Here is a 27,549-nt window from a genome sequence, read left to right on the forward strand (position 1 = left end):
TTATATTTTATCTACTTTTTAATGGTGTTTGAAATGTTCAAAGGGATCTGCTCTACTCAACTGGTATTTATTGGTAATTGGTATTTATATTTAAGGCAGTTCTGTCAAATTTGTTGTTTAAATATTTAAGAGGTTTTAATGTTTTATTGGATGAGTTTACTAAATTGAAACACTGTTTATGTAATAGACTTGAGTAGTTCTCTCGAGCCCCAAGGTCCCACAGACATTGAACAATCTAATGAAACATGCAAAAGTAAAATAGATAATTAGATTTTAAATGATCATGTAAGTAATTATGATAAAACTATTTTAAGAGGGAAATTAGCAGCATTTATTTTTCTCATTATGGGATTTGGTATGAAGATAAAAGATGCCCATTTGAAACCTTTTTAAAAAATGAATTTGTTGCCAGGTGCTGGTGGCTCATGCCTGTAATCCCAGCTACTCAGGATGCTGAGATCTGAGGATCACAGTTCAAAGCCAATCTAGGCAGGAAAATCCATGATCTCCAATAAACTACTCAGAAAAAGGCAGAAGTGGCATTGTGGCTTAAGTGGTAGAGTGTCAGCCTTGAGCACAAAGAGGCTCAAGGACAGCACTCAGGCCCAGAGTTCAAGCCCCAGGACTGGCAAAAAAAAAAAGCCTTATGAAAACAAGCTGACCTACTAACAAACAGAATGTAAAATGCGTTAAAATATACAGCAAAATCCAGGTAACCCCCTTATAAACATTCTAATGGAACATCATGAAGTTCAGCTCAAATCAGGAGTGATGTTAAATTCTCACCCATTTCACTTAGGTAATATTGTTATAATTTGATAATAACTTCAAGGTTGGTTTGAAAAATACATTAGACATGCAGTGATGAGACCTGGGGCTGGGGTCAGGGTGACTGTGTGGACCCTGATTCCCCCACTTAGAAACAAATGTGTACCATTATGCTATCTAGCTAGCCAGGTACTCCCAGCCTACCTTCCCTCTGACAATGTGCAGAGGATTATCAAAATCTAAAAGTCCTTCTGGAAAGAAAGTGCCCCAAACTTGTATTTTGGAAGTACATACAAGATATTAAGATGATCACCTCGATTTCCTTAACAACAAAAAAGTAAGTGTTCACCAGAATTAAATCTTTATTCATCTGTCGGTGATGATAGTTTCTAGGATATAGAGATACTTCTGATACATGGATGGCATCACGGAGCCCAGTCAGAATCTGCTCAGCTCAGCATCCCCCTTTAAGTCTAGAAGGAATGGCAGTTACAGAAAACCCAGTCTAGCACAGAAGTAATACTGCAGTGAAATGAGCATTCCACACATCGCGGCTTGGCTTTGGCTTGGGCTGTGATACTTGAGCCACCAGGCAGCACCAAGCTCAACCCAGAGAAAAGCCCGTTCCGAGAAAGAATTCTGACTGACCTAAGAATCAGGTCAGCACAGAGAATCATCATTTAGAGCTAGTTAAAACACAGAGGGATGCCACATCCTTGCTGATGTAGAATGCCCCAGGCTTCTTTAGGTAAGTTCCAGACGTCTAACAGTCTTTGAATCACTCATTTACTAATTCATTCATTCAGCATATCTTTTCTGCTATGCTTTTCCTGGCCAATGCTGGTACAAAGACAGGAATAAGATGACCCTTATGTCTGGTCAATCAGAATGCAACAGAGAAAGCACTGTGATTAACAACAAAACAAAAGACAGAGGAGGCCGGGCACCAGTGGCTCACACCCGTAATCCTAGCTACTCAGGAGGCAGAGATCTGAGGATTGCAGTTCAAAGCCAGCCCAGGTAGGGAAGTCCATGAGACTCTTATCTCCAATAAACCACTCACTTAGAAAACCGGAAGTGGCGCTTTGGCTCAAGTAGTAGAGCGCTTGTCTTGCTGAGGGACAATGCCCAAGCCCAGAGTTCAAGTCCCACAACCAACAACAATAACAAAAAGACAGAGGAGTCCCCAGTATGGCAGAGGCCTAGAGGGCACAAGACAGACCGCCGAGCATAGTAGTCTTGGAAAGGCACAAAGGGAGTGCCAGGCTATGCCCTCTGGCAATGCAGAGATGGATACTGTGACACCTCTTAAAGTAATGTGCTACTAGTAAGATGCTGTAGAAGAGTGAGAAGAATAAAAGGACTCTTATCTGTGCCTGCAGCCACTTCAAATCCTATGGCTACATGGTTCTCTTCATGTGGAAAGATTAAAAGCCTCCTACCTGCTTCCCTCTATTCTTCACAGCTACCCCAACTGCCTAACTTTCCACTCCACCAGGATAGCTGAAATGGGCCCAGAGAGGGTGCCAGTAGTTTGGGATAGGTTCCAGGGTCTTGGAAGGATGGAGAAGTTGAACCAGGTTAGAGGACTGGGAGGGGCTGGACCTCCTCTGTAGGCTCACCTGCCCAGGTCTCTCTTCCATGGGTTTCGGTGGACAGCTCCAGCCCACTGTCACTTCTTCAAAGCAGCTGCCCCTCATCAGCCCAGGCCTCGTGTCTGTGCCATTGTCCATCTTTATAAATGCACAAGAATGCCTGTCTTCCTCTTCACAGTTCCCATCACCTATTCTGTCCCTCTCAAATCCTCATTCAGGCCTTCCTTTCTATTTCTATTTCTGAAACAGGCACAGAGGGCTTTTCCAAATTAGTTTCCCTGCTAGGAAGTGCTCCTTCTGCCTTGCCCACACCAGCACAGCATATGTGGGGCTGAGCTCCAGCCCCATACCTCACACATTTCTGAGGTGCCCCTTCCTCCCCAAAGGTGGAGAGGATCAGGACCTTTGAACAGAATGCCCTTGTGTGGTCTCATTTTAGTGTCTTCACCCAGCAGCTCTAGAGGAAGAAATGGATCAGGAATCCTTTGATAAAGTGGAACACTCTGTTCCACAGCCAAAACTTGTAGCATGATCACCAGGAGCCTCTGGAAACAGCAGAGTCTACAATAGACCCTTCATTTCCTTACCCTGGAAAGTGTAAGGGTATCGGTCATTATGCTTTTGGTATATCACTCTTTAACAAATGCTGTGGTTTCCCATTAAGTTTGCTCCAGATTTCTCTCTTCTAAGACCTGGAAATAAAGCTCTAATGAGCCTGTCTCTTCAAAATTCAGACTCAGGTATCAGTGTTCTTATTAATTTTTTCACATACCAGAATGTAATGGTGATGGTGTTTGATGACAATGAGTTCAGCTCTAAAGATGGTACACTAAGACAAGGGCGAGGTTTTAGGGTGACTTGGCTATCCCATTTCTTTAGGAAATACTGACACAGGATTAAAAAAAATTTTTTTGACTGCTTGTGATTAAGGAGACAGAAGCATGAGACTGGGAAAGAGTAAGAAGGGCTATTTAGATGTATCTATGAGCACCGGTAGTAGGCATCTCTGGCCCAGTGTATTGTGATATTAGCCAGCACCAAATCTATTCAGCTCATACCAGTTTAAGGCATTGTCTTCCTAAAATAGAGACACAGAGACAAGAGAATGAATCTCTTATGGTGGAATTTCCAACACAATGGCAGACTACTGGGGAAATAATCTACAATGGAAGCAACCATCTGGTACCAGCTGAGAGACCTGGCACAGGCTAAGTGCCAGAGCTGTTAGATGAAGAGGTGCCTTTGCTTTGCAAGCAGTGATCAAGCCAGGTGTGGTGGTTCTCATTGGAAATCCCAGCTACTCACAAGGGTGGGGTTGAGAGGATCAGGCAATTTAGGGTCAACCCAGATAAACAGTGGTGAGACCCCATCTTAAATCAACAAGTCAGGCATAGGGGCATGTGCAAGTGATCCCAGCTCCACAGAACTTCAGTCTGAGGCTTCCCTAGGAAAAAACTTGAGACCTTACCTGAAACGTATCTAAAGCAAAAGAGGGCTGGGGCATGGCTCAAGAGGTAAATTGCCTGATTAGACAGCACAAGGCCCAGAGTTCAAAACCTAGTTACCACACACAACAAGAAAACCTAACAAACAAACATAAAATAAGTATCAATTGCAATAAGGTCGAACAAATTGGCTTGATTTGGCAGCCCACAGACCCTTCTAATGATGAAGCCCTTCTCCCTAGTTAAGAAGTCATTGGATCACAATAATATTCTGAGTAAAACAAACTGGTGAGAAAGCCAGCAGCCTGGACACTTCTGGATATACCACTCCAGGTATACTAAAGATGCAATGAAATAATGTTAGGAGCTATCATGACCCCAACATCTGCATACTATTTATCACACTTCTTCTAACCACATAAACTGAGGATTCCGGAGGACACAGGCCATGGGAAGTTTTGTCCAATTTTCTTCTTGGCTCTGATTTGATTTTTAGATAAAGGTCTCACTTTGTTGCCCAGGCTTAGCTTGAACTCCTAGGCTCAAACAATCTTCTTGCCTCAGCCTCTATATAGCTGGGACTACCATGCCCAGCTTTGCCAATGCTGTAGAGTCCTAACACGTGTCCTTTCTGATCAGGAAGCATTCTATTTAGTAAATGAACTTTAGGCTCATCTTGCAAAGAGGTGATGGCATCAGAAGCAGTAAGCTCCATTATGAAGGGTGGCTAGCACTGAGATTATCATTTTCCTCTCTAGGAAACTATATTCTCTGGATGAAGAAGGGGAGGTTGATTCAACCTGAAGGGTAGAGACGGTGAGTGACCTTATGATTCTGTGTCTTGCTCAGTTCTTCTGGGTTAACCTGCTTGTAGAGCTCTGAGTATGATTAAAGAATAAAGGTGTTTTGTTATTAAAAATAAAATAGCTGCTGGATACTACTCAGTAGACTGAGATCTGAAGATCACGGTTCAAAGCCAGCCTGAGCAGGAATTAACAACCAGAAAACCAGAAATGGAGCCGTGGCTCAAAGTGGTAGAGCACTAGCCTTCAGCAAAAGAGCCCACGACCAACAAATACAAAAATAAAGAAACCTAAAATAATTAGGCACTGGTGGCTCACATTTGTGATCCTAGCTACTAAAGAGCCTGAGATATGAGGATGGAGGTTCAAAGCCAGCCTGGGCAGGAAAGTCTGTGAACCTCTGGTTTCCAATTAATGATCAAAAAGCTGAAATGGAACTGTGGCTGAAATGGCTCAGGGACAGTATCTAGGCCCTGAGTTCAAGTCTAGAACAAGCACAAAAAAAGAGAAAGAGAGAGAGAGACAGAGAGAGAGAGAAGGAGAGGAGAGAGAGAGAGAGAAACAGAGAGAGAGAGAGAGAGAGAGAGAGAGAGAGAGAGAGAGAGAGAGAGAGAGAGAGAGAAACCTGCCAGTGGCTCATAATTATAATCCTAACTACTCAGGAGGCTGAGATTGAGGATTGTGGTTGTGGTTTGAAGCCAGTCTGAGCAGAAAAGTCTGTGAGATTTTTAATCAGCAAAAAGCCAGTGGTAAAGGGCCAGCCTTGAGCAAAAGAAGCTAAGTGACAGTAGCAGGCCCTGTGTTCAAGCCCTAGTACTGACATCAAAAACAAAAACAAAAAAAACCCACAACTTCCTTCTTGCCACACAAAAACCTGCTTGAACAAGAGTGGACCATCTGAAAAAAGAAGCCCTCTGACCTCCATTCAAGCTCAGTCCTTCATGTAAGCCAGGACTTGCTGACTGTGGAGCACACGGGCACTATCCTTCACCTAGCAATGGGAAGATGAAAAACCACAAGTTAATTCTATCACTTTAAAAATGGAGACCTGAGCCCCCTAGAGTCCAGGAGGCATATCCAAGGTCTTTAAGCAGGTCAGTGGCAGAGCCAAGATCACACTGTGGCCAGCCAACTGGCAGTTCAGCAATTAACTATGGAAAAAACTTTCCTTTTTCTCTTTAAAAAAGAAGGAAAGAGTAAGAGGCAAAATAAGTGAACTGAGCTGTTAGAAAGCTCTGGTACCGCAGCTCTGGTTGTTACTCCCTTCTAGAGATAGCAAGTCAGTGCTGAACTGGCTCAGGTTGCATCCCAGCAGGTCTGGCACAGTCCTCTTGTGTGTGGCTCAGGACATCTAAGTGCGTAAACAGGCGAAAGACAATCTGTTCACATTCATGCTCACTCCCACACTCAAACAAACATCCAAACAAGCCCTGCTCCTCCACAAGAGCCAGATCAGAGTAACCACTGGGTCCGTCGTGCAAGATCCAGGGTTGAGACCAGCCGGCAGTATCCAAGGGGCTCTGGTTGAGGTAGATACCTAGATTGATTCTCTTTTTCTTATTGGTGGGGTGTGAGTACAAGAGCCATGTTCCTGACAATTTTCCAGCTCTTTCCTCCAGCTGCAGTAATTTGTCCATTTGGGAACTCTTCTCCGTGGTGGGAGCATCTTTGTCATCAGGATCCTGGCATCGATGCGGGATCTGCAAGGGCTGGATGCTCAAGATACTGCCTTGGCAGCCATTGGGGGGCTCGCACAGCTTTAGGTTCAGGGCCTGCCTCTGAAAGCATTCACCATGATTAATACTCAGAGCCTCTGCCCGGTACCTGTTTGGTGTGCGGGCGCTACAGTAGAGCACAGGGAAACCAGATTTCCCAGTCACTTCTGCCACTTGGCACTCCACGGTCACCAGGCCCCTAATGAACTTGCCATGGTGCCACGTGAGGCCGAAGTCATCACTGTAGATCATCAGGGAGTGAGCCTTGGTGAAACATGGCAGTGGGAAGCCACAGAACCGGTGTGAGAAATAATAGGCATACGCAGGGATGATCAGCCTCCCTGACTGAATCTGGATGCCGTGACCTGGCCCCACAGCAAAGGTGGCCCAGTGCTCCATCTCTGAGAACTCAATCACCTCCTCTGTCAAATCTCTCAGCTTACTCCATGTATGGCCTGCATCCTGGCTGCAGATGAAGCACAGGCGGGCAGCATTCCTGCCTGACACAATCTGGTGACTCTCAGTGACATGTTCTCGTATACAGATGAAGAACAGGTATACACAGCTGTTCTTCCGCTCCCACACAGGACAGGGGTTCATGGTCCGATGCCCAGGTAATATTGCTTCCATCAGTGGCTCCTGGGGTCCCCACTAGTCAAGAGAAGAGAGAGAAAGAGAATGAGATACAAATGTGAAGACATGAGGCTCACAAAATCTACTAGTACTTTTCAAACAAGAAATAAATGGTATTGAAATCTACAAAATCCTGAAGGCCCAAGTAGTAGCTAAATTCTTAAATGTTCTAAGATAACTTACAAAGCGAGAAAGAAATAATGCTAGATGTTAGATAGGCTATGCTCCATCCCCATCTAGAATGTTCTTCTTTGCTTTGTCTGGACTTCCAAATCATCCTCCAATACCCAGCTCAAATGTCACCTCTTTTGTGAAGCCTTCTGTGAAATTTTCTCTCTTCCTCTAGCAAGTTATAACTTATATAACACTGTGAACTCTTACGATTGTCTCCTTTCTTAGTCTATGAACATTTTGAAGATAGAATCTAAATTGTAGAAATGTTGTATCCCTAGAGTCTGGCACTTGATAGTAGCTAAATACAATTTTACAAGAAAAAGAAAGGAAGAAAAACAAAATGAGAAAATAGGGAGGTTCTAGATGAAAAGAAAGTAGTTTAAGACAAAGGCTTTGACTTCCTGTGCTATCTGGTAGGTCATTTATAAGGGTATTATTAAAAGTTCAAACCTAGAATTAGAGACAGCTAATCAAAGTCTGCCTGCTCCACTACTGGGAAACATTAGTGAGTTACTCAGTCTCACTTTACTTCAGTGTTTGCTTCAGTTCAGTGGAAAATTTCATAATGGAGTAGGTGTTGAAAAGATACAATCACATAGATAATGCCTAATCAGACATACCACAAAGAAAGATGGATCTCCTTTAGATTTAGATTTCCCAATAGAAATGGGCAAAGGGTAAGATCAAATAAGTTACAGACCAAAAAAAAAAAAAAACCCTCACACATACAAAAGAAATACAAATTAAAATGACAACAACACAGCATTTTTCATCTTACAATTTGTCAAAAATCATTAACTTTGGGAAGTGGCGCTCTGGCTCAAGTGGTAGAGCACTCACCTTGAGCTGAAGAGCTCAGGGACAGCACCCAGACCCAGAGTTCAAGCCCCCCGACTGACCAAAAAAAGAAAAAAGAAAGGAAGAAAAAAAGAAAGAGTTTCCTTTATAGATGGGTCAGAGTGCAAATGATTCAACTCTTTGGTAAGATATATAATAATTGTACATAATCTTTCATATATTTAAATACATTCTTTCTCAGGATGTTCAGTTCTGAAAGTTTATCCCAAAACATACCTTGCTCATCAAATTATGTATGTATAGCTGGGTATTTAGTGGCTCATGCCTGTAATCCTAGCTACTTAGGAGGCTGAGATCTGAGGATCATGGTTCAACGCCAGCCTGGGCAGGAAAGTCTATGACTCATAACTCCAATTAGCCACCAAAAAAAAAAAACAGGAAGTAGAGCTGTGACTCAAGTGGTAGAGCACTAGCCTTGAGCAAAAATGTTCAGGGACAGCTAGGCCTGGAGTTTAAGCCCAAAACCCATGTGCCCACAAGCACACACCTGCACATATATACACACACACACACACACAATTAAGTATGTATAGGCAGATGCTGGTTGCTCATGCTTATAATCCTTGCTGCTCAGGAAGCTGAGATCTAATGGTCACAATTTGAAGCTAGCTTAAGCAGATTAATCTAAGAGATTCCTATCTCCAATAAAGCAGCAAAAATCTGGAAGTGATGGTATGGGTCAACAAGTAAAGCGCCAGACTTGAGCAAAAAAGTCAGACAATTCATTTGACAGCCTTATGTGGTAAGACGTTAAACATTAGAAGCACTGGTTAATCTTGACTAATTTGGATTAATCCTTCAAGAACAATTCCTAAAAATGTAGGGAACAGAATCAGACCAGTCTTTCCAGCCACCACTCTGGAATACAGGTCCCATTGTCTTCTGCAATGGGACATACAGTATATATAGCCTATGTCTCAGTCATTCCACTCCAAGAGAGATACCCAACAGAAATGTCCATAGGGCCAAAACTGCATACAAGAGAAGTTTAATATCATTACCTATACTCATACCAGTTAACACAAATGTCAAAAGTACAATAAAAGCTTGATTGTAGTATCTTCATAATAGAATACTACATAAAGATGAAAATAGGTAAATTACAACTACATACTACAATTTAGATAAATCACAAAAATATATTAAATCAAACAGCCAGACATACACAATATATAGATGAAAATTAAGCAAAACTTGACTCTAGAACTATAAGTCAGCATAGCAATTACTGGTGAGAGAAGTTAGGCCATGAGGGAAGTTTCTCTGATGCTGGCAGTATTATATTTCTTGGAATATTGGAAGCAGTTTTTGTGTTCACAAATGGTATATATTTGTCATAATTCCTTGAGCTGACATTAGTGTTCTATGCATTTAACATTACATCATGATGTTTATACATTATCACATTTGGGGGGGAGGGATAATTCAGACTTGAATTCAGGGCCTACACATTGTCCTTTAGCTTTTTTTTTTTTTTTTTTTTTTTTTTGGGTCCGGTCGTGAGGCCTGAACTCTAGGCCTGGGCACTGTCCCTCAGCTCTTCAGCTCAAGGCTAGCGCTCTACCACTTGAGCCACAGCGCCACTTCCGGCTTTTTTCTTTTTGCTTATGTGGTGCTAAGGAATCGAACCCAGGGCCTCAGGCTTGCAAGGCAAGCGCTCTACCACTGAGCCACCTTCCCAGCCCTCCTTTAGCTTTTTTTGCTCACGGATGATGTTCTAGCACTTGAGTCACAGCTCTACTTCTGGGTTTTTGGTGGTTAATAGGAATTAAAAGGCTCATAAACTTTCCTGCTCAGGCTGGCTTTGAATTACAATATTTAGATTTCTGCCTCTGAATAGCTAGGATTATAGGCATGAGTCACTGGTACCTGCCATATTATCACTTATCACATTTTAAAAAAGAGCATTAAGTATATATATATATATATATATATATATATATATATATATATATATGTATGTATGTACTTGTTAACAAAAAATAATATATACTTGCTTTTCTTTGTTTTGTATCTAGAATGTATGTATAAAGGATAGACAAAAAGCAATAATGCCTGGAAGAATAAGAATGGCATATTATTTTTTACGGTACATTACTTCTTATACTGTATTTGCTTTTAGCTATATAAGTATATTAACTGTTCAAAGTAGATAATAAATTTAATTTCTGCATAATTGGGGAAAACAGGTTAAGCAAGGTTCAGATTTCATAGAATCTCAGAGCCCTAGAAGACCATAAGAGTGACCTAAAAGCTGGATGCTGGTGGCTCATGCCTATAATCCTAGCTATTCAGGAGACTGAGACCTGAGGAACACGGTTCAAAGTCAGCCCGGGCACAAGAAAGTCCATGAAACTCTTTTCTCCAATAAACCACCAGAAAACCAGAAGTGGCACTGTAGCTCAACTGGTAGAGCACTAGCCTTGAGCTGAAGAGCTGAGGGACAGCGCTCAGGCCCAGAGTTCAAGCCCCATGACCGACAAAAAAAAAAAAAAAAAAGAGTGACCTAAAACTAATTTCATCCCACAGAGTGTATCCTCTAGTCTTCTGGGTGAATGACTCCCCTTGAGCCAGTGTACTGATAAAACTCATCTCTTGAGCAACTAATTCTATACCAGAATGCCTTGTGAACTCTCACCAGTTCAAAGATAAGAGAGTAAACTTAATGATAAAGTGGAAAGTCAGAAGCTGAGCTGATCTGGATTGTCCAAAGAGAAAATTATTAAATATTTCTAATGTACAGTTAAGGAAGAAGTAACAATGTAAAGGAAGAAAAACAATACACAAAACAGGATAACTTAGAAATCACATGAGCTAGACCAATAAGATATGTCAACTAGGCTGAGGCTTAAAAGAGGTAAAACAGAGTGTATGACCTTGAAAAATCTGTATGGGGAAACATGATTTAAAAACAATATAACAGGTCTGGGAGTGTGGCTTAGTGGTAGAGTGCTCGCCTAGCATGCATAAGACCCTGGGTTTTATTCCTTGATACTACATAAACAAAAAACAAATAAATTAAATTAAATTAAACCAAAACAAAAAAGCAATGTATCTGAGCAGGTGGTACACACTTGTAATCTCAGCCTCAAAGGCTAAGGCAGAAAAATGTTAAGTTCAAAGCCAGCTTTGATTATATACATAGTGAGTCCCTATCTCAATAAACTGATAACAAAAAATAATCATCAACATATGTTTGAAAAGAAGTTCATCATCATTAATCATTAGGGAAACACAAATCAAAGCCACATTGATTTTGTGGGGGAGCAGTTCATTAGTAGAAGATTTGCCAAGCATGTAGCCTTATTCCTCAGCACCACAAAAACAAAAACACAAGATATTGCCTCTTACCCATTAGAATAGTTACTATAAAAACAAACAAAGTTGGGCACCAGTGGCTCACGCCTGTAATCCTAGCTACTCAAGGAGGCTGAGATCTGAGGATCATGGTTCAAAGCCAGCCCCGGCAGAAAAGTCCATGAGACTCTGATCTCCAATATATCACTAGAAAACCAGAAGTGGCACTGTGGCTCAAGCGGTAGAGTGCTCAGCTTGAGTTGAAGAGTGTAGAGACATTGCCCAGGCCCAGAGTTCAAGCCCTACAACCCATAAAATAATAATAATAACAATAACAATAACAATAATAGGGTATTGGCAAAGTTTTGACAAAATTGGAATACTTGTACACCACTGGTGGAAATATGTCAGTTCTTCAAAAAATTAAATGTGAGCTGGGCGCCAGTGGATCACACCTGTAATCCTAACTACTCAGGAGGCTGAGATCTGAGGATTGTGGTTCAAAACCAGCCTAAGCAGGAAGGTCTGTGAGACTCTTATCTCCAATTAACCACCAGAAAACCAGAAGTGGCACTGTAGCTCACGTGGTAGAGTACTTTCCTTGAGCTGAAGATTTCAGTGACAGTGCCCAAGTCCCATGACCGACAAAAAAAAAAAAAATATTAAATGTGGCTGGGCACTGGTATCTCATGCTAGTAATTGTAGCTACTCAGGAGACTAAGATCTGAGGATCACGATTCAAAGCCAACCTGGGCAGGAAAGTCCATGAGACCCTTATCTCCAATTATCTACCAAAAAATCCAAAGTGGAGCTGTGGCTCACGTGGTAGAGTACTAGGCTTGAGATGACAGTGCCCAGGCCCTAAGTTCAAACCCTAAGGCACACACACACACACACACACACACACACACACACACACACACACACACACACACACACACACACACACACACACACACACACACACACACACACACACACACACACACACACACACACACACACATTAAATATGGAATTACCATCTGTTACAAAAATCCTACTTATGGATGTGTATCAAGAAGAATTAAAAACAGTGTCACAAAGAGCTATTCCCATACCTTCATTTATTGTAATGTTACACACAACAGCCAATAGATAGAAACAAACCAACTGTCCAACAGATGGACAAATAAACAAATATATTATACACATGCATTGTTGTATTACTCAGCTTTTAAATAGGAAGGAAATGCTGATGCCCACAGCAACATAGATGAGCCTTAAAGACATTATAAAGTGTACGTGAATCCACTTAAAGTAGCCAGAGTAGCCAAATCTACAGGAACATAAAGGAAAATAGTGGCTGCCAGGGATTAGGGAGAAGGAAAAGTGAGGAGTTCTTTAATGGAAATAGAAGTTCAAGGATTTTTTTGGAATAGGGAGGCAGTACTGGGGTTTCAACTCAGGGCCTGGTACTTACTAAGCTGGCACTCTACCACTTGAATCTTGCCTCTAGTTACAGTTAACATAACACAGTTAATGGTGCTATGCAGCTGCCAAAGGTGTCATTTCACCTTTGGCTGCATTTAAGGACTCAAGATAGGATGATGACCTAGTTGCCAAGCTGTTTCGTCTATAGTTGAAGCTCTTAGGTCCAATTCTGAGCACCACACTTTGAAAAAGTACATTGACATCCCAGACTAGATCCTAAAGACACCAGCAACCATGGCCTAAGGAATCACTAAAAGGACCGATTTAGCTAGTGAATAGAAGCCTAAGAAGGCATGAGGAAACTTTCAGGACTTCAAAGAATAGTTTTCTGAAGGACTATTATCTATATTATATATGGATTGACTGCCCCAGAGGTCAGAACAAAATCATTGGGTACTTATAGAGAAACAAAGGTCACCTTATTTTTAAAAAACAAACATGTTGCATCAGGATTAAGGCCCATTATGGAGCATAATTAATGTTGAGTTGCTGAGTTCTTACTGTGTAGTGTCTATTTCAATCACATCCTGCAGATGGTTTAAAATGAAGAGCTATGTACCAGAATGCCTCACCCAATAAGTAGTTGACTGACCCTAACCACTACTTTATTAGTGGCTCTTAATGGAATGTAGATTTCTACACTGAGGAGGAAACAGAGCTGATGATTCCACTAACTTCCAGATTCTACAACTAAGTTAACTAGAGGAAAAAAAATAAGTAAAGAGAGACTGGGTTTAAAGTGAGCACATATGTGAATCTGTGTGACTACTGAGCAATGAGGTCATGTAACAAGAGTATAAACTTGTTCAACCACACCGGAAAGCAGTATGGAGGTTCCTCAAAAGACTATACATAGAGCTCCTCTATGACCCAGCAATTCCACTTCTAGGCATTTACCCAAACGATCACAAACAAGGCCATACTAAAGCTACCAGCACAACTATGTTTATTGCAGCATTATTTACCATAGCTAAGATGTGGAATCAACCCAGATGCCTATCAGTAGGTGAATGGATCAAGAAAATGTGGTATATTTACACACATACACACAGAGGAATTCTATGCTTCCATCAGAAATAATGACACGGCCCCATTTGTTAGGAAATGGAAAGACTTGGAAAAAATCATAAATCATATTAAGTGAAGTAAGCCAGACCCAAAGAAATATAAGTCCCATGGTTTCCTTTATTTGCAGTAATTAGTATACGTCTAGGATAATCTTATCAGATAAGCAGAAAAGCTCAAAAGCTATGTACATATGACCATATAAGATGATGCTAAGTGAAATGAACCCCAAGATATGGACACAAGAGGTTTCTCTTTGTTATTGCTGTTTATAATGTACTATGTGATTTTTTTGTTTCTTTTGTATGCTCTTTTATATGTTATATGGTATATCCCCTGTTGTCACTGTATTTGATTTTGGTACCCTGTATCTTGTATATACATTTATCTAATTTGGGGAGGGGAAGGGGAATAACAAAATGCTGAAACAAGGACACAGGATGATCCATTCCAACAATGAGACTCACAAGACACTATGTTGGAAATGAACTTTACAACTTCGAGGGGGTGGGGGAGGGAAGGGATAGTAGGAGAAAAACAAAGGAGGGGGTAACAATGCTCAACAGAAATGTACTCATTACCTTACTCATGTAACTGTAACCCCACTGTACAACATCTTTTCAGTAAAATAGAATTTCTTTTTTAAAAAGATTTAAACTAGAAAAAGAAAAAGAAAAAAAGCTGCTAGGCACCAGTGGCTCACGCCTGTAATCCTAGCTACTCAAGAAGTGGGGCTGTGGCTCAAGTGGCAGGGCAGCAGCCTTGAGCAAACGGAGCTTAAGGACAGTGCCTAGGCCAGAGTTCAAGGCCCAGGACTGGAAGAAAAAAGGAAAAAAAAAAAAAAAAAAAAAAAAACAACACTCAATGACTCTTAGGCTATAACAGAACACAGGGCAACATGACCAGAGGTAATGTCTGTCCTAGAGATAATGAAATAGGCTGAGCCTTGATGGTGGCCTGTTATACAAGTCTGTTCCTGGGAAGCCACGAAGAAAACTATAAACAGACTGTGAGAGCATCTCAATGAGGTGATAAGAAGGAGGACTAGAATTCCTCAAAGTAAAAACTGCCCTATATGGAAATGTGAGCCAACATCATCAAAAACAAAGGTCATGGAACAATTGGTTTGAGGGTCCCCCACTGCTCACTCTCCTGAGTGGCCTTTGTTAAAGTTCTCTTTACTAAATAAACCCTTTGTAACTGCACTCATCCTTCCTGGCTTTATTTCTCTACTACCAGAGAACAAGAACCTACCATGCTTATGTATCATCTTGGTGCCCAATGTGGGGCAGAAGACAACAAAATGTAATATAACCCACTGAAAATCTGATCCTTGTCTCCTTGGTGATCTGGACTTTAGAAGCTCAAGTGTTCAGGGGCAGCCCCTTGGCCAAGGTTTGGTAGGGACCAAACTTCCCAGTGTGGCATCTCTTCTCTGTCCTCTCATGAGAGGGCTTCCTGAGGGAGCTGGAGAGCTCCTCTCAAATCAACTTTACAGGACCTTCTCCCTCATGGAAGGGAGTTGCTACCCCAGGGGCCAATAGGGGTGGGGAAGATTACACCAACTGCCCATACCATATGGCATACTTGTTCTACCTCTCTCCCCACCAAGAGTGGCTGGCCCCACAGCAATGGAGGACTTCCTTATTCCCTGGGTCAGAACTATATGTCCCCTGAGATTAAGATTTATGTCCTGCCGGGCGCTGGTGGCTCACGCCTGTAATCCTAGCTACTCAGGAGGCTGAGATCTGAGGATCTCGGTTCAAAGCCAGCCCGGGCAGGAGAGACCCTGAGACTCCTATCTCCAATAAAACCACCAGAAAACCGGAAGTGGTGCTGTAGCTCAAGTGGTAGAGCGCTCGCCTTGAGCTGAAGAGCTGAGGGACAGTGCCCAGGCCCAGAGTTCAAGCCCCACGACCAACCAAAAAAAAAAAAAAAAAGATTTATGTCCTGCCTTTGTCCCCAAGCAGCACAGTGCTCTCCTGACTTCTGAGCCAAGAGAGTCCACACTTCCTTAAAAGGAGCTATAAATTGTAGCTTATCCCTGACATTCACTCAGCCACACTCTGGTCCTCACCATAGTTTGGGGGTTTTTTTCTCTCTTGGGAATTCTTCTCTGATCTCCCTCAGGAGTGGGTTACTTCTACAGTTCTGGAACTCCTATATAAAGTGCTCTGGCATTAGGTTCAAAGCCCCACAGACATGGTCTCCTGCAGCTGTATAGTTACTGATGTGAAAATTCATTCCACAGCTCCCACATTTCTGTAAGCAAGCAAGCAAGTGGACAGACAGTCACACTTTGACAGATAGAGTGATGGTATTCAAAGGAAAACACACTGAGCTCAGCTAAGTGTTTGTCTTTCTTTGCTCTTATTCATTCTTGGTGTTACACTTTTATCACTTGGGCTCAGGATCTCTAAGACTTGCTCTTTAAATTTCTGACTGCACCCCTTCCAGAAAAAAGAAATACAGCCTGCTATGAAACAAACTTATTCTTGAGGTAAGGGCTTTGTGTAGGACAGGTCATTCTCCCTGGCATTTGCCTTATCAGAATGTATATCTTTTTGTGCTGTCCTTTCTCAGTTTCCAGAGCATTTGGACCAGCAGACAAGGTCAGACAGAGGAAGTTTCTCTTCCTCTTTTCTTTCTCCTTGTACTAATATTGCAGCTTGTAAGAGAGTATAAAAAAATAAAGCAAAAAATTACTATTTCTAAGTGTCTAAGTCCTGGCTTCTATTTATCATGCCTCATTTACCTTATTATGCCTTGATTTTACTCTTCCTGGCCAAAGTATAATTTGAGCTTAAGACTTTCCAACTTTGGTGTGATTACTAATAGTAGGGACACAAAACCTCACAGGCAGGAACTCAGAGGCGGGCAGTGGTATGCTGGTAGGGTAGGTGCAATCCAGTCCCTTACTGTTCTTCAATAAACAGTCCTCTCCTGTGGAAGATCCAGTCGGGCCTGTTTCCTTCCTTTCTCTTCCATTTTCCTAACAGTAGTCATTATTAAGTTGGTACTTACACTAGGTAAAATCTCCTATAAATAATTGCCAATCATATAATGGCGGCAAACTTAGCCAATACAGTGTCACCGACCTCTAAACAGATACTACTAGCTATAAAATATTCAGCAATCCTTATCCTTTCTTACTTACATGGCACTAACAAGTAAACGTCATCCTCTAACAGGCTAAATGGTTACAAGAACAGTCCTTACAAACCTACCTATCTTTGAGGTATTAAAAACAAGTATAGTCTTGATTGCTGTCAACCACTTAGCTCCTGACATTTTTGGGGCCACTGATAGGACTGCTCAGACTCCTTATGTATTTAAATTACTAACAAAGTTTGTGCCCTCTTGCCTAGATCAATTCAAACTACAAATAATCATGGATGTAAAAACTAACCACCAACCACTGAGGACCTGAGGACCAACATTACTACAACCACCTTTAAGCCCCTCAGTTTCTCTGTGTCCTCTCTGGCAGCTGTCATGGGCACCCTTAATCACCCCCATTCAGCAGGAAGTAGTCAGAACTGAGTTCAGTACTCCCATGTCCCAACAGCAATCAGAGAAAAACATCAAGGGGAGGAAATGAAGGAAAACATCACCCAATAGGTCCAGGCCAGCTTTCTCCCTCCCCAACTGGTGGCCACCACCCAGGGTAGAATCTGGCTTTTTTCCAACAAACCAATCACCATCTGACAAACTGCCCAGAAGGAAAAGAAAAAGGTGGGTAGGGACAATAGAAAACAGCTGCTCTCTGACCACAATGCAGAACAATGGGTTTCCATATCCCACTGCTTACTCTCCTGAGTGGTCTTTACTTTCCCTTTACTAAATAAATTCTTTAAGACTGTGAGAACAAAAATAAAGGTTAGTAGGAAGGCCCATGTTCAGCAGAATAACATTTGCAGTGAAACAGAACTAGGCATCTGCTATGGATGTGAAGGTTAAATGGCAGGACAAAGCAAAGCAGAGCAGGTTAAGGGAATAAAGGACCCATTATAGAGATACTGTACTCATTTTTCAAAAGACCCGCAAAATCATTGTCTCAGGAAGCTCAGGGAGAAACATGGGGTTTGAGGTAACCTTGCAGCTCCCAGTTTCCACAGCAGTAACCATTCTTTCCCTACTAACAATTCATTAAGACTATGCTGCTTAAGGGCAATGGCTCCAGCTTCAATTCTGCTTATTAGCTGTGGGCCCAAAGCAAATCACTTTAATTCTCAGGCCCAGATTCCTCTTATAAAATGGCAATAACAATATGTACCTCATACAAAGCATTTAGTAGTAATAGTAACTTGGTAGTGATTGTTATTTTCCCTCCATTATCTACTGATATCATCTTAAGTCACTCAGCTGGATACTGGTGGCTCACGCCTGTCATCCTAGTAACTCAGGAGGAGGGTGAGATCTGAGGATGGTGGTTCAAAGCTAGCCCAGGCAGACAAATCTGAGAGACTCTTATCTTCAGTTAACCAGCAAAAAACTAGAAATGGAGGCATGGCTTAAGAGGTAGAATGCCAGCCTTTGAGTGAAAAGCATAAGTGATGTGAAAAAAGCATATTTTCTATCAAAGTAGTTTGCTTCCTTTCTGTTAATCTTGTGAAAATTGTTTTTCTGAAAAGGTCCTGCTTTTGACGCTTTTTTTTTTTTTTTTTTTTTTGTCGGTCGTGGGGCTTGAACTCTGGGCCTGGGCACTGTCCCTCAGCTCTTCAGCTCAAGGCGAGCGCTCTACCACTTGAGCTACAGCGCCACTTCCGGTTTTCTGGTGGTTTATTGGAGATAGGAGTCTCACAGTCTCTCCCGCCTGGGCTGGCTTTGAACCGCGATCCTCAGATCTCAGCCTCCTGAGTAGCTAGGATTACAGGTGTGAGCCACCAGCACCCGGCTTCTGACGCTTTTTAATTACACTTTAGTTACATACATCCTTTTTCTGCTGCACTTTAATGAAGACATCCTGTCAGAAGCTCCTTGAGTTTTTTTTTTCCAGTCCTGGGGCTTAAACTCAGGGCCTGGGCACTGTCCCTACACCTCTTTGTGCTCAAGGCTAGTGCTCTACCACTTGAGCCACAACACCAGTTTTAGCTTTTTCTGGTAGTTTATTGGAAGATAAGAGTCTCACAGAGGACTTTTCTATCTGGCTGAAGAAGTGCCTTGAATTTTAACTGCATCCTGTTAATTAAGTCACATCCTTTTGCAGATTGTGAACCTGAGCTCAGCCAATCTGAGCACAGGGGTGGGGTTAAAAATAGAAAGGGAGGGGTTGGGAAGGTGGCTCAGTGGTAGAGTGCTTGCCTTGCATGCCTGAGGCCCTGGGTTCAATTCCTCAGCACCACATAAGCAAAAAGAAAAAAGCCGGAAGTGGCGCTGTGGCTCAAGGGGTAGAGCGCTAGCCTTGAGCTGAAGAGCTGAGGGACAGTGCCCAGGCCCAGAGTTCAGGCCCCACGACCGGACCCCCCCCCCCCAAAAAAAAAAAAAAAAGAATAGAAAGGGAGCAGCCAGCCTGCTTGCTAGGTGTGCTTGCCTGCCAGATGTTTGGCTGATGATACAGAAGTAAAGTTGGCTTTGCCAACTTCCTTTTGAGTTGGTGTCCTTATTCCTAGGTGATATCCCAACATCCTGATAGTGAGAGCAAGCAACCCTGAGTTCAAGTCCCAGTACTGGCACAAAGCAGGGAAGGTCTACTTCAAAAAAAAAATTTTTTTAAACCAAGTCACTTACCTCATGGAGTACTAACCTTCATCAGCAAAATGGGATTGACAATGGTCACCCCTCTGGGTGAAGAGGAGGATTAAAGAGAACAGAAATGAAAAGCACACAAGTTCTTATCACAAGTCCTCACAGATGTGAACCCCAGAGGACTCTGGAGTCTGAGACCAGGTGTGATGCCTGCTGTTGAACTGTTATACCCTCAAGCAAATGGCAAGTTCCATGAGCTTCACTTTGTTCGTATGTCAGAGTGACTGACAATAGTACCTAATGGCTGTGAGGAGTCCTCATGCCCCTGGCACACCATAATCAATTACTCTGGAGAGCCGTGGTTTTTACTGCTTTTCCCCATTCAGCTCCCCACACAGAATTTTACCCTCAATGACAGGAAGAGGCCAAGACCCATGGAGAGGAAATGAGACCCAGGCCCAGATGTGAGATGAGTCACCTGTACTGAGTGTCCAGTCCTCAGTCCTCGCCTCATCACCAGGTAGAGCACATCCTCATCCTTAAGTGTGGACCGCTTTTCTGCAAAGGCCAGGAAGGTATGTTTGTGGGGAATGTAGAGCAGGGCGGGGATCCTGTAAGTAATCCCATTCTTGTCTTCCTGCTGGAACAAAGGTCTGTTCATTTCTTCCATGACCACTGCAAGGATAGGAGGCAGCTCAGTGTGTGTCTGTACTTACATCCTGGCCTACACACATATCCTCCACAATCCACTGCTGGAGAGCACAAGGGGGATACACAAAGGTATACAAATGTTTATTGTTTTATAGAAAGGAAACATAAGGAACTCAACAGCACAAAGAAAAGAATATCCTCTCTCATCTAACAATCTGTTCTCCAGACTCTGTAGCATGTATATGTGTGTGTAGTATGTGTCAATGGTCTCTTCAAAGAACTTCAGCATTTGCTTCTGCTCAGCGACATTCTAGAAGAACTGCATAGGTAGTTTCAGTTGCTACAATGGCAAGCTTATTGAAGCCCAGGCTTTTAGGTTAGATCAGTAAACATCTAGTGCAGCCAAGGACAGGTTTAGGTACTAATTCCAGTGATTTTGTTTGCTCTTCAGGGGCTTTTCCAGGACCTTTACTTTCTTGCAAATTCAGCTATTAAGAGTTTTGTGGTATTCTAGCTATCATTTTACAGGCTAGCTGACCTGTCATAGTTCTGACAATAGAAGCCTCTAAGTACTCTTCCAAAAGCAAAATAAAACAAAACAAAAACCCAAACAGCTGAGCACCAGTGGCTTATGCCTGTAATCCTAACTACTCAGGATGCACAGATCTGAGGACTGAGGTTTAAATTCAGCCTGGCCAGACAAATATAAGCAATTCTCATCTCTAATTAGCCAGAAAAAAGCCAGAAGTGGAAGTATGGCTCAAGTAGTAGAGCCCTAGCCTTGAGTAAAAAATGCTGGAGGGAGAATAAAAGGCCCTCACTAATACATAAAACAAAACAAAAAAACAGGTATTCCTCTTCTTGGAGTCCCAAGAGGGGAATCAAGCCAAACAAAACCAGGTTAGGATGGTTATTGTCATCAAAATATAATATATGCATGTCTGAAACACACACACACACACACACACACACACACACAAATAAAACAGACTTAGAATTGTTTTGTCTTCCATCCAAGCACTGCCTTAATAAAAAGTACTGTGCAGTAAGAGGTAACCCCTATTCAATAAATATTAATGTTTTTAACAGATCTTAGCCCACTCTTTCTTGCCTGTGTTTTAATTGGCTATTAAGAGCCCAAATTGGCCAAGCATTGGTAGCTCACACTTCTAATCCTAGCTACTCAGGAGTCTGAGATCTGCAGTTCAAAGCCAGCCCAGGAGGAAAGTCCATAAAACTCTTATCTCCAACTAACCACCAGAAATCTGGAGGTGGAGCTGTGGCTCAAAGTGGTAGAGCACTAACCTTGAGTGAAAAAGCTCAGGGACAGCACCCAGACCCTGAATTCAAGCCCATGACTGACAAAAACAAAACAAAACAACAATAAAAAAAAAAAGAACCCAAGATTGGAACAAAGGGAAGCTTTTCTTCTGATTCAATGAGGCCACTTTCCCTACTCCCCTTATGATAGAGTACCATGGTTCTCTCTCAAGTCAGCGATTAAATGAGTCATTCATAGAAATTTATCAACTAAAAGGCTATAGCTGAAACCTGCAAAACATTGCTCTACATTACTCTCTTACTTAATGTATTCTCCAGACTGTAGAAGTCCTGTTCAGTATGTGTCAATTTTTCTCTTGACATATAACTGTATAGGACACAAACACAGGATGATGGGCATGGACAAATATGAGCTGCTGTATCATGTGAGGAGAGCAAGTAATGAGAGGCAAGCATGAGGACAAGCAGGCCCCCACATTGGGGCCTCCGAGGACTCCAGGAGAACCAGTGAGCTTCTGCTTCAGGTGGTTATATGCTGCCTGACACTCTTTTCTCCCATAGTCACATAGCTCTTTCCCTCCCTGCCTTGAGCTCCATTCAGACATACAATCAGTGAAACTCCATGAGGGGCAAAGGTATGTCTGCTTCATTCATAGCTCCTTCACACCTAGAACCATGTTGAGTACATGAAACACACTCAGCCAGTATTTGTTGAGTGACTGGATGACTGAATGAAGAAAGCTGCCTACAGACTGGGTTAAAAACTCTGTTGAGTGCCTTCTTATCTGTGAGATGTGATTAGATGCCAAAGACTCCAGGATTAGGACTCTGCTAAACACCTCAGTCATCTCTGCTTACAGCTTTTACATTCACTTCAATTTATCACACTGCTGTACCATGGCTGTACTGCGGGCCCCACAGCTCTGGTTTTTGATGTCCAGTCCTTTTGTCCTACTGTGCATCCTTAGTTGGCTAGCTCACTGTTCATTCTTTTTTTTTTTTTTGGCTGGTCGTGGGCCTTGGACTCTGTGCTTGGGCACTGTCCCTGTGCTCTTCAGCTCAAGGCGCCACTTCCAGTTTTCTAGTGGTAAGAGTCTCATGGAGGTAAGAGTCTCATGGACTTTCCTGCCTGGGCTGGCTTTGAACTGTGATCCTCAGATCTCAGGCTCCAGAGTAGCTAAGATTACAGGAGTGAGCCACCAGCACCTGGCTTCACTATTCATTCCTCATTAATCTATCCAGTCACTCAACTAACACTGGCTGAGTGTGTTTCGTGTACCCAACATGGTTCTAGGTGTGAAGGAGCAGTGAATGAAGCAGATATACCTTTGCTCCTCGTGGAGTTTCACTGATTATATGTCTGAATGGAGCTCAAGGCAGGGAGGGAAAGAGCTATGTGACTATGGGAGAAGAATGTCAGGCATAGCATATAACTACCTGAAGCAGAAGCTCACCGGCTCTTCTGGAGTCCTCAGAGGCCCCAATGTGGGGGCCTGGTCATCCTCATGCTTGCCTCTTACTTGCTCTCCTCACGTGATACAGCAGCACATATTTGTCCATGCCCATCATCCTGTGTTTGCTGCCTATACAGTTACGTGTCAAGAGAGAAAATTGACACATACTGCACAAGACTTCTAGAGTCTGGAGAATACATTAAATGAGAGAGCTTATTACTTGAGAACAGAGACCTCCCCTGATTTTTTTTGGTCTCCTTAGCAGGTGCCTGCAGTCTGACATAGGTAGCAGGCTATAGCTAAAAGCAGTCTATTGCATAGAGAGCTTCCCCAAATTGGTCTAAGGTGATCTTTCCTCCCAGTTCAGGCCCTTCTTCCATAGAGGGTCAGGCTTTCTTCTGAGTACATTATCTATTCTCAAGCTAGGCTATTGTAAAGCTTCACAAAGGATTGTGACAAGAAGAACTACATACCCTTGAATACTTTATTTAATCTCTCAGTGCTTTAGGATCCTCATCTATAAAAATAAATAAGCCAGGTGGAAATGACTCATACCTGTAATCTTAGCTACTTGGAAGGTTGAAATAGGAAAGATCTTGGTTTGAGCACAGCCTATCCAAAAAAAAAAAAAATGAGACCTCCCTTTTCAACCAATAGCTGGATGCTCTGATGTATACCTGTCATCCTAGCTTTGTGGCTAAAGAGCTTTAAGTAAAGTGTTGTTAAGAGACCTATCACATCACATGAGCACAATACATGCCAGCTATTTTTAAACTACCTATCATTGTATATGATTCCTTGAATCCTGTGAATGATGACGATAAAAGTACAGTCATAGTCAGGTGTTAGTGGTTCACACCTGTAATCCTAGATACTCCAGAGGCTGCAATCTGAGGACTGTGTTTTGAAACAGTACTATCAGACAAATCTCTTATCTCTAACTGGAAAACAGTTTAAAGTAGAGGTGTGGCTCAAGTGGTAGAGCACTATACTTGAGAAAGAAAGCTAAGGGAGAGAGCCTTGAGTTCAAGCCCCAGTACTCAGTTCCCCCCCCACACACACACTTCTCATACACACAACACAAAGTACAGTCAAGAGCAGTGTAACAATGTATAACTTAATGACACACCACATAAATGATGGAGGTCCTATAAAATTGTAATGGTGCTGAAAAATCCCTATTATCTAGTGACATGTTAGTCATGTTAATGTCACAGCATGTTATTCACATGTGTTGGAAAACTTACCATGCTGCCCGTCACATACAAGTGTAGTACATATAATTGTATACAGTTCAAAATACTTAAATAATAACAAATAACTATGTTGCTAGGTTGTGTATTTACTACACCATGTCTTTATCATTAGAATGTACTTCTTCTGGCTAAAAAAAAGTTCACTGTAAAACAAGTATGCTATGTTATCTTATGGCAGACACACACCTGAGTTTCCAATGGCCTCTTGTGCTTGATTTCACTTGTGTTTTGTTCATTGTGGTCCTAAAAGCAATAGGCTAGACAGACAGACAGACAGACAGATATAGATGCTATATAGCCTAGGTATATGGTATATACCATCTAGGTTTATGTATGTATACTCTATATTTGCATGATGAAATCACCTGACATACTTCTTAGTACAAATCTTATCTTCAAGAAATGCATGATTATAGTAATAATTCCCCATTTTTTACAATGGAACTGGGCTTCGAACTCAGGGCTTCCATCTTGAGGCAGAGTATTACTTTTTCCAGGCTGGCCTGGAACCACAATCCTCCTGAATTTAGCCTCTCATATAGCTGGGATGACAGGTACATGCCGATTTGCCCAGCTAATGGTTGAGATGTTGGGAGGTTGGGGGGTGGGAGGAGTCCTTACGAACTTTTTTGCCCAGGCTAGCCTCAAACTGCGATCTCCTGATCTCAGACTCCCAAGTAGCTAGGATGACAGGTGTACGCCACTGGCACCCAGCTACAATTTCCTCTCCACCTCTTGAAGAGATTGGACTTTAAACTCTTATGAGTTATATCAACCATATTGATCATTGGCCAATGAGAGATCATGTAAATAGGAATTCTCAATAAGAATGGAGCACAAAACTAGGAGAGAGGGAGGGAAGGGGTAAAGTTGTACAAAAGAAATGTACTCTTTACCTGACTTATGTAACTGTAAGACCTCTGTACACCAGCTTTATTATAGCAATTTAAAATTTTTTAAATAGAAGGGCTGGGAAGGTGGCTCAGTGGTAGAGCGCTTGCCTTGCATGCCTGAGGCCCTGGGTTCGATTCCTCAGCACCACATAAGCAAAAGGTAAAAAAGCCGGAAGTGGCGCTGTGGCTCAAGTGGTAGAGTGCTAGCCTTGAGCTGAAGAGCTAAGGGACAGCACCCAGGCCCAGAGTTCAGGACCCACGACCGGACCCAAAAAAAAAAAAAAAAAAAAAAGATTTTGGGCTGGGAAGTTGGCTCAGTGGTAGAGCGCTTACCTTGCATGCCTGAGGCCCTGGGTTCGATTCCTCAGCACCACATAAGCAAAAAGAAAAAAGCCGGAAGTGGCGCTGTGGCTCAGGTGGTAGGGCACTAGCCTTGAGCTGAAGAGCTGAGGGACAGTGCTCAGCCCCAGAGTTCAGGCCCCACAACTGGACCAAAAATAAAAAATAAAGAAAATAAAAATTTTTTAATAGAGCACAGGATGAGCAATAAGTAGGATGTAAGGATTAGAAAAAGAAAAGGAAGAGGAAGTGGAGAGTTTGCCATATAACAACTTGTTATATGGCAGGATTCATGTCCCAAATCCACTTTGTACTGGCATCCAGTACTGATTACTCAACTTCTCTGTTTTTTATCTTTTTTTTTTTTTGAGACAGGGTATCATTATGTAGTCCATGCGGCCCATGAACTCATGTGATCCTCTTGCCTCAGCCTTCCAAATGCTGAGTTTACAGGCATGTACCACACAACCTCCTCCTGTTGGTGAGACGTGGATATTATTTACTTAAGAGGACCAAAAATGAAAAACCACTCAAAAGGGCTCTATTAATAAACACTAAAGCAGGCTGATAATGTGGATTAGTGGAAGAATGTTTGCCTATCATGCATGAAGCCATGGATTCAATTCCTCAGTACCACATAAACAGAAAAAGCCAAAAGTGGTGCTGTGGCTCATGTGGTAGACTGCTAGCCTTGAGCTAAAAGGAGTTCAGGGACAATGGTCAGACCCTTAAGTTCAAGCCCCAGGACTGGCAAAAATAAAAAAACAAAATAAACACTAAAGCACTATTCAAACAAAAGTCATCATAAATTTTGACATTTTCCCAATTTCACTTATGGCTCTCCTATCAATATAGATTACAGTCATTATTGTTCATTTTCATTAACTATGATTGTGCTGGTAATTTTGAAGACACTGTCATAACTACAGGGTTTTTGACAGGAATGGCAAGATCCTTTCAGACTAATCTGTAGGCAGCCTCCTGGGCTGAACTGCCGGGCTGTTACTGTTTTTGGTAGTCTATTTAATCAAGATAAACATACAATAACATATGAATGACCTATGGAATTGTCATACCCAATCATAACAGAGCCATGGGTGGAACTTGTGAAGGAATTGGAATTTATAATAGAAACTTCTGTTTACTATGGCTTTAAGAGCTAAACTTTTACACAAGTGTCTAGAGTTAGATATGGGAGACAAACCAGATATCCAGGTCTGCTTTGGAGTTGTTATTTTAGTGGAGAATTCCAATTACGAACTGGACTTCATGTAATCAAATATTCCAAAGTGCTCTCTTCTATCTTTCTGTGTCGAGTGGCGTGGATTCTGGAATCTCACTTGGCTCTGAAGGGGGGTCTGGATACTCATTAGCAAAGCCTGGACTAAGTTCCAGGTCTCCTAAATTCCAGCTCAGGAATTCGTTTTCTTCCAGTGGGAAGAAAGCAAAAATACAAGTGGCCAAGAATACTTTCTGGCTACCTACTACGTATGGCGGACTCCACATTCGCTCCAGACTGCTTTCACAAGTGCAGATAGTGCTGCTGAAAGCCAGAGGAACCCTCTGTTTTTCGGGGGGGGGGGTGATGTTGTGGCCTCTGGTCCCCTGACCCGGCTCACCTTCGCTGCACCCGGCTCTGCAGTGGGTGTCTCTGGGCAGGGGGTGCTCCTCCGTGGGCGCGAAGACAGGCCGTCAGATGTCAGACACCGAAGCCTAGGAGAATGACCTGCACCCGGGTCAGAGAGACGAGCAGAACGGAGGAAACAAGCCAGAGGTGATGGGCACAAAGGCCCGAGAAGAGAAAAAGCCGGGAGGTAGCAAGAGAGAGGGCGCAGAGACAGCACTGGAATGGAAAGACCAGCTGGACGCCCGCGGATAAAGGCTGCAGCCAGCCCGCCGGAAGCCCCGCCCCTCGGGGGGCCGGCCTAGAGCGAGTCCCCGCCCCCTCTGGACTGCGCCCCCTGCATCAGCCTCTGAGTCCCTATGCTCTGTGATCTATTGGTTGGTATGTCGGTAGGTATCACTGTCTAAAACTTCCCCCAGATAGCCTAAGAAAGCAACGAAGGTTCCGGATCTCGGAGGGGAAGGGGGGGCTGAGAGGAGAAGGGGATGGGATACAAAAAGGATTCAGAGCCTGAAGCACACCCTTTGCAAGAAACGC

The 27,549-nt window shown here is 42.6% G+C and overlaps 1 protein-coding gene across 2 annotated transcripts; it reads right to left on the reverse strand.

Moving 5' to 3' along the window:
* Neu3 (neuraminidase 3) lies at nt 1-27,210 on the reverse strand. 2 transcript variants are annotated; one of them, XM_070035006.1, is made up of 3 exons: nt 27,008-27,210; nt 19,993-20,072; nt 1-6,977 (listed from the first exon to the last, which is right to left on the reverse strand). In XM_070035006.1, exons 2-3 carry the CDS (start codon nt 20,026-20,028, stop codon nt 5,892-5,894), a joined length of 1,122 nt encoding a protein of 373 aa, XP_069891107.1. In that variant the 5' UTR covers nt 20,029-20,072; nt 27,008-27,210; the 3' UTR covers nt 1-5,891. The 2 variants fall into 2 exon arrangements, with proteins under 2 accessions (XP_069891107.1, XP_069891106.1); XM_070035005.1 differs by having other exon boundaries at nt 19,993-20,189.
* Between the last annotated feature and the right edge of the window lie 339 nt (nt 27,211-27,549).

The sequence above is a fragment of the Dipodomys merriami genome, unplaced genomic scaffold (genome assembly GCF_024711535.1).
Source record: "Dipodomys merriami isolate MVZ:Mamm:240054 unplaced genomic scaffold, mDipMer1.0.p SCAF_25, whole genome shotgun sequence".
Classification (NCBI taxonomy): Eukaryota; Metazoa; Chordata; class Mammalia; order Rodentia; family Heteromyidae; genus Dipodomys; species Dipodomys merriami.

Excerpts from the sequence above, each read along its gene's own strand:
- Neu3 (XM_070035005.1), bottom strand. The coding sequence starts at position 20,184 with ATGGAAGAAATGAACAGACCTTTGTTCCAGCAGGAAGACAAGAATGGG. Across the intron at positions 6,978-19,992 it reads GGACTGGACACTCAGTACAG|TGGGGACCCCAGGAGCCACT; the intron begins GTGACTCATCTC and ends TCTCTTGACTAG.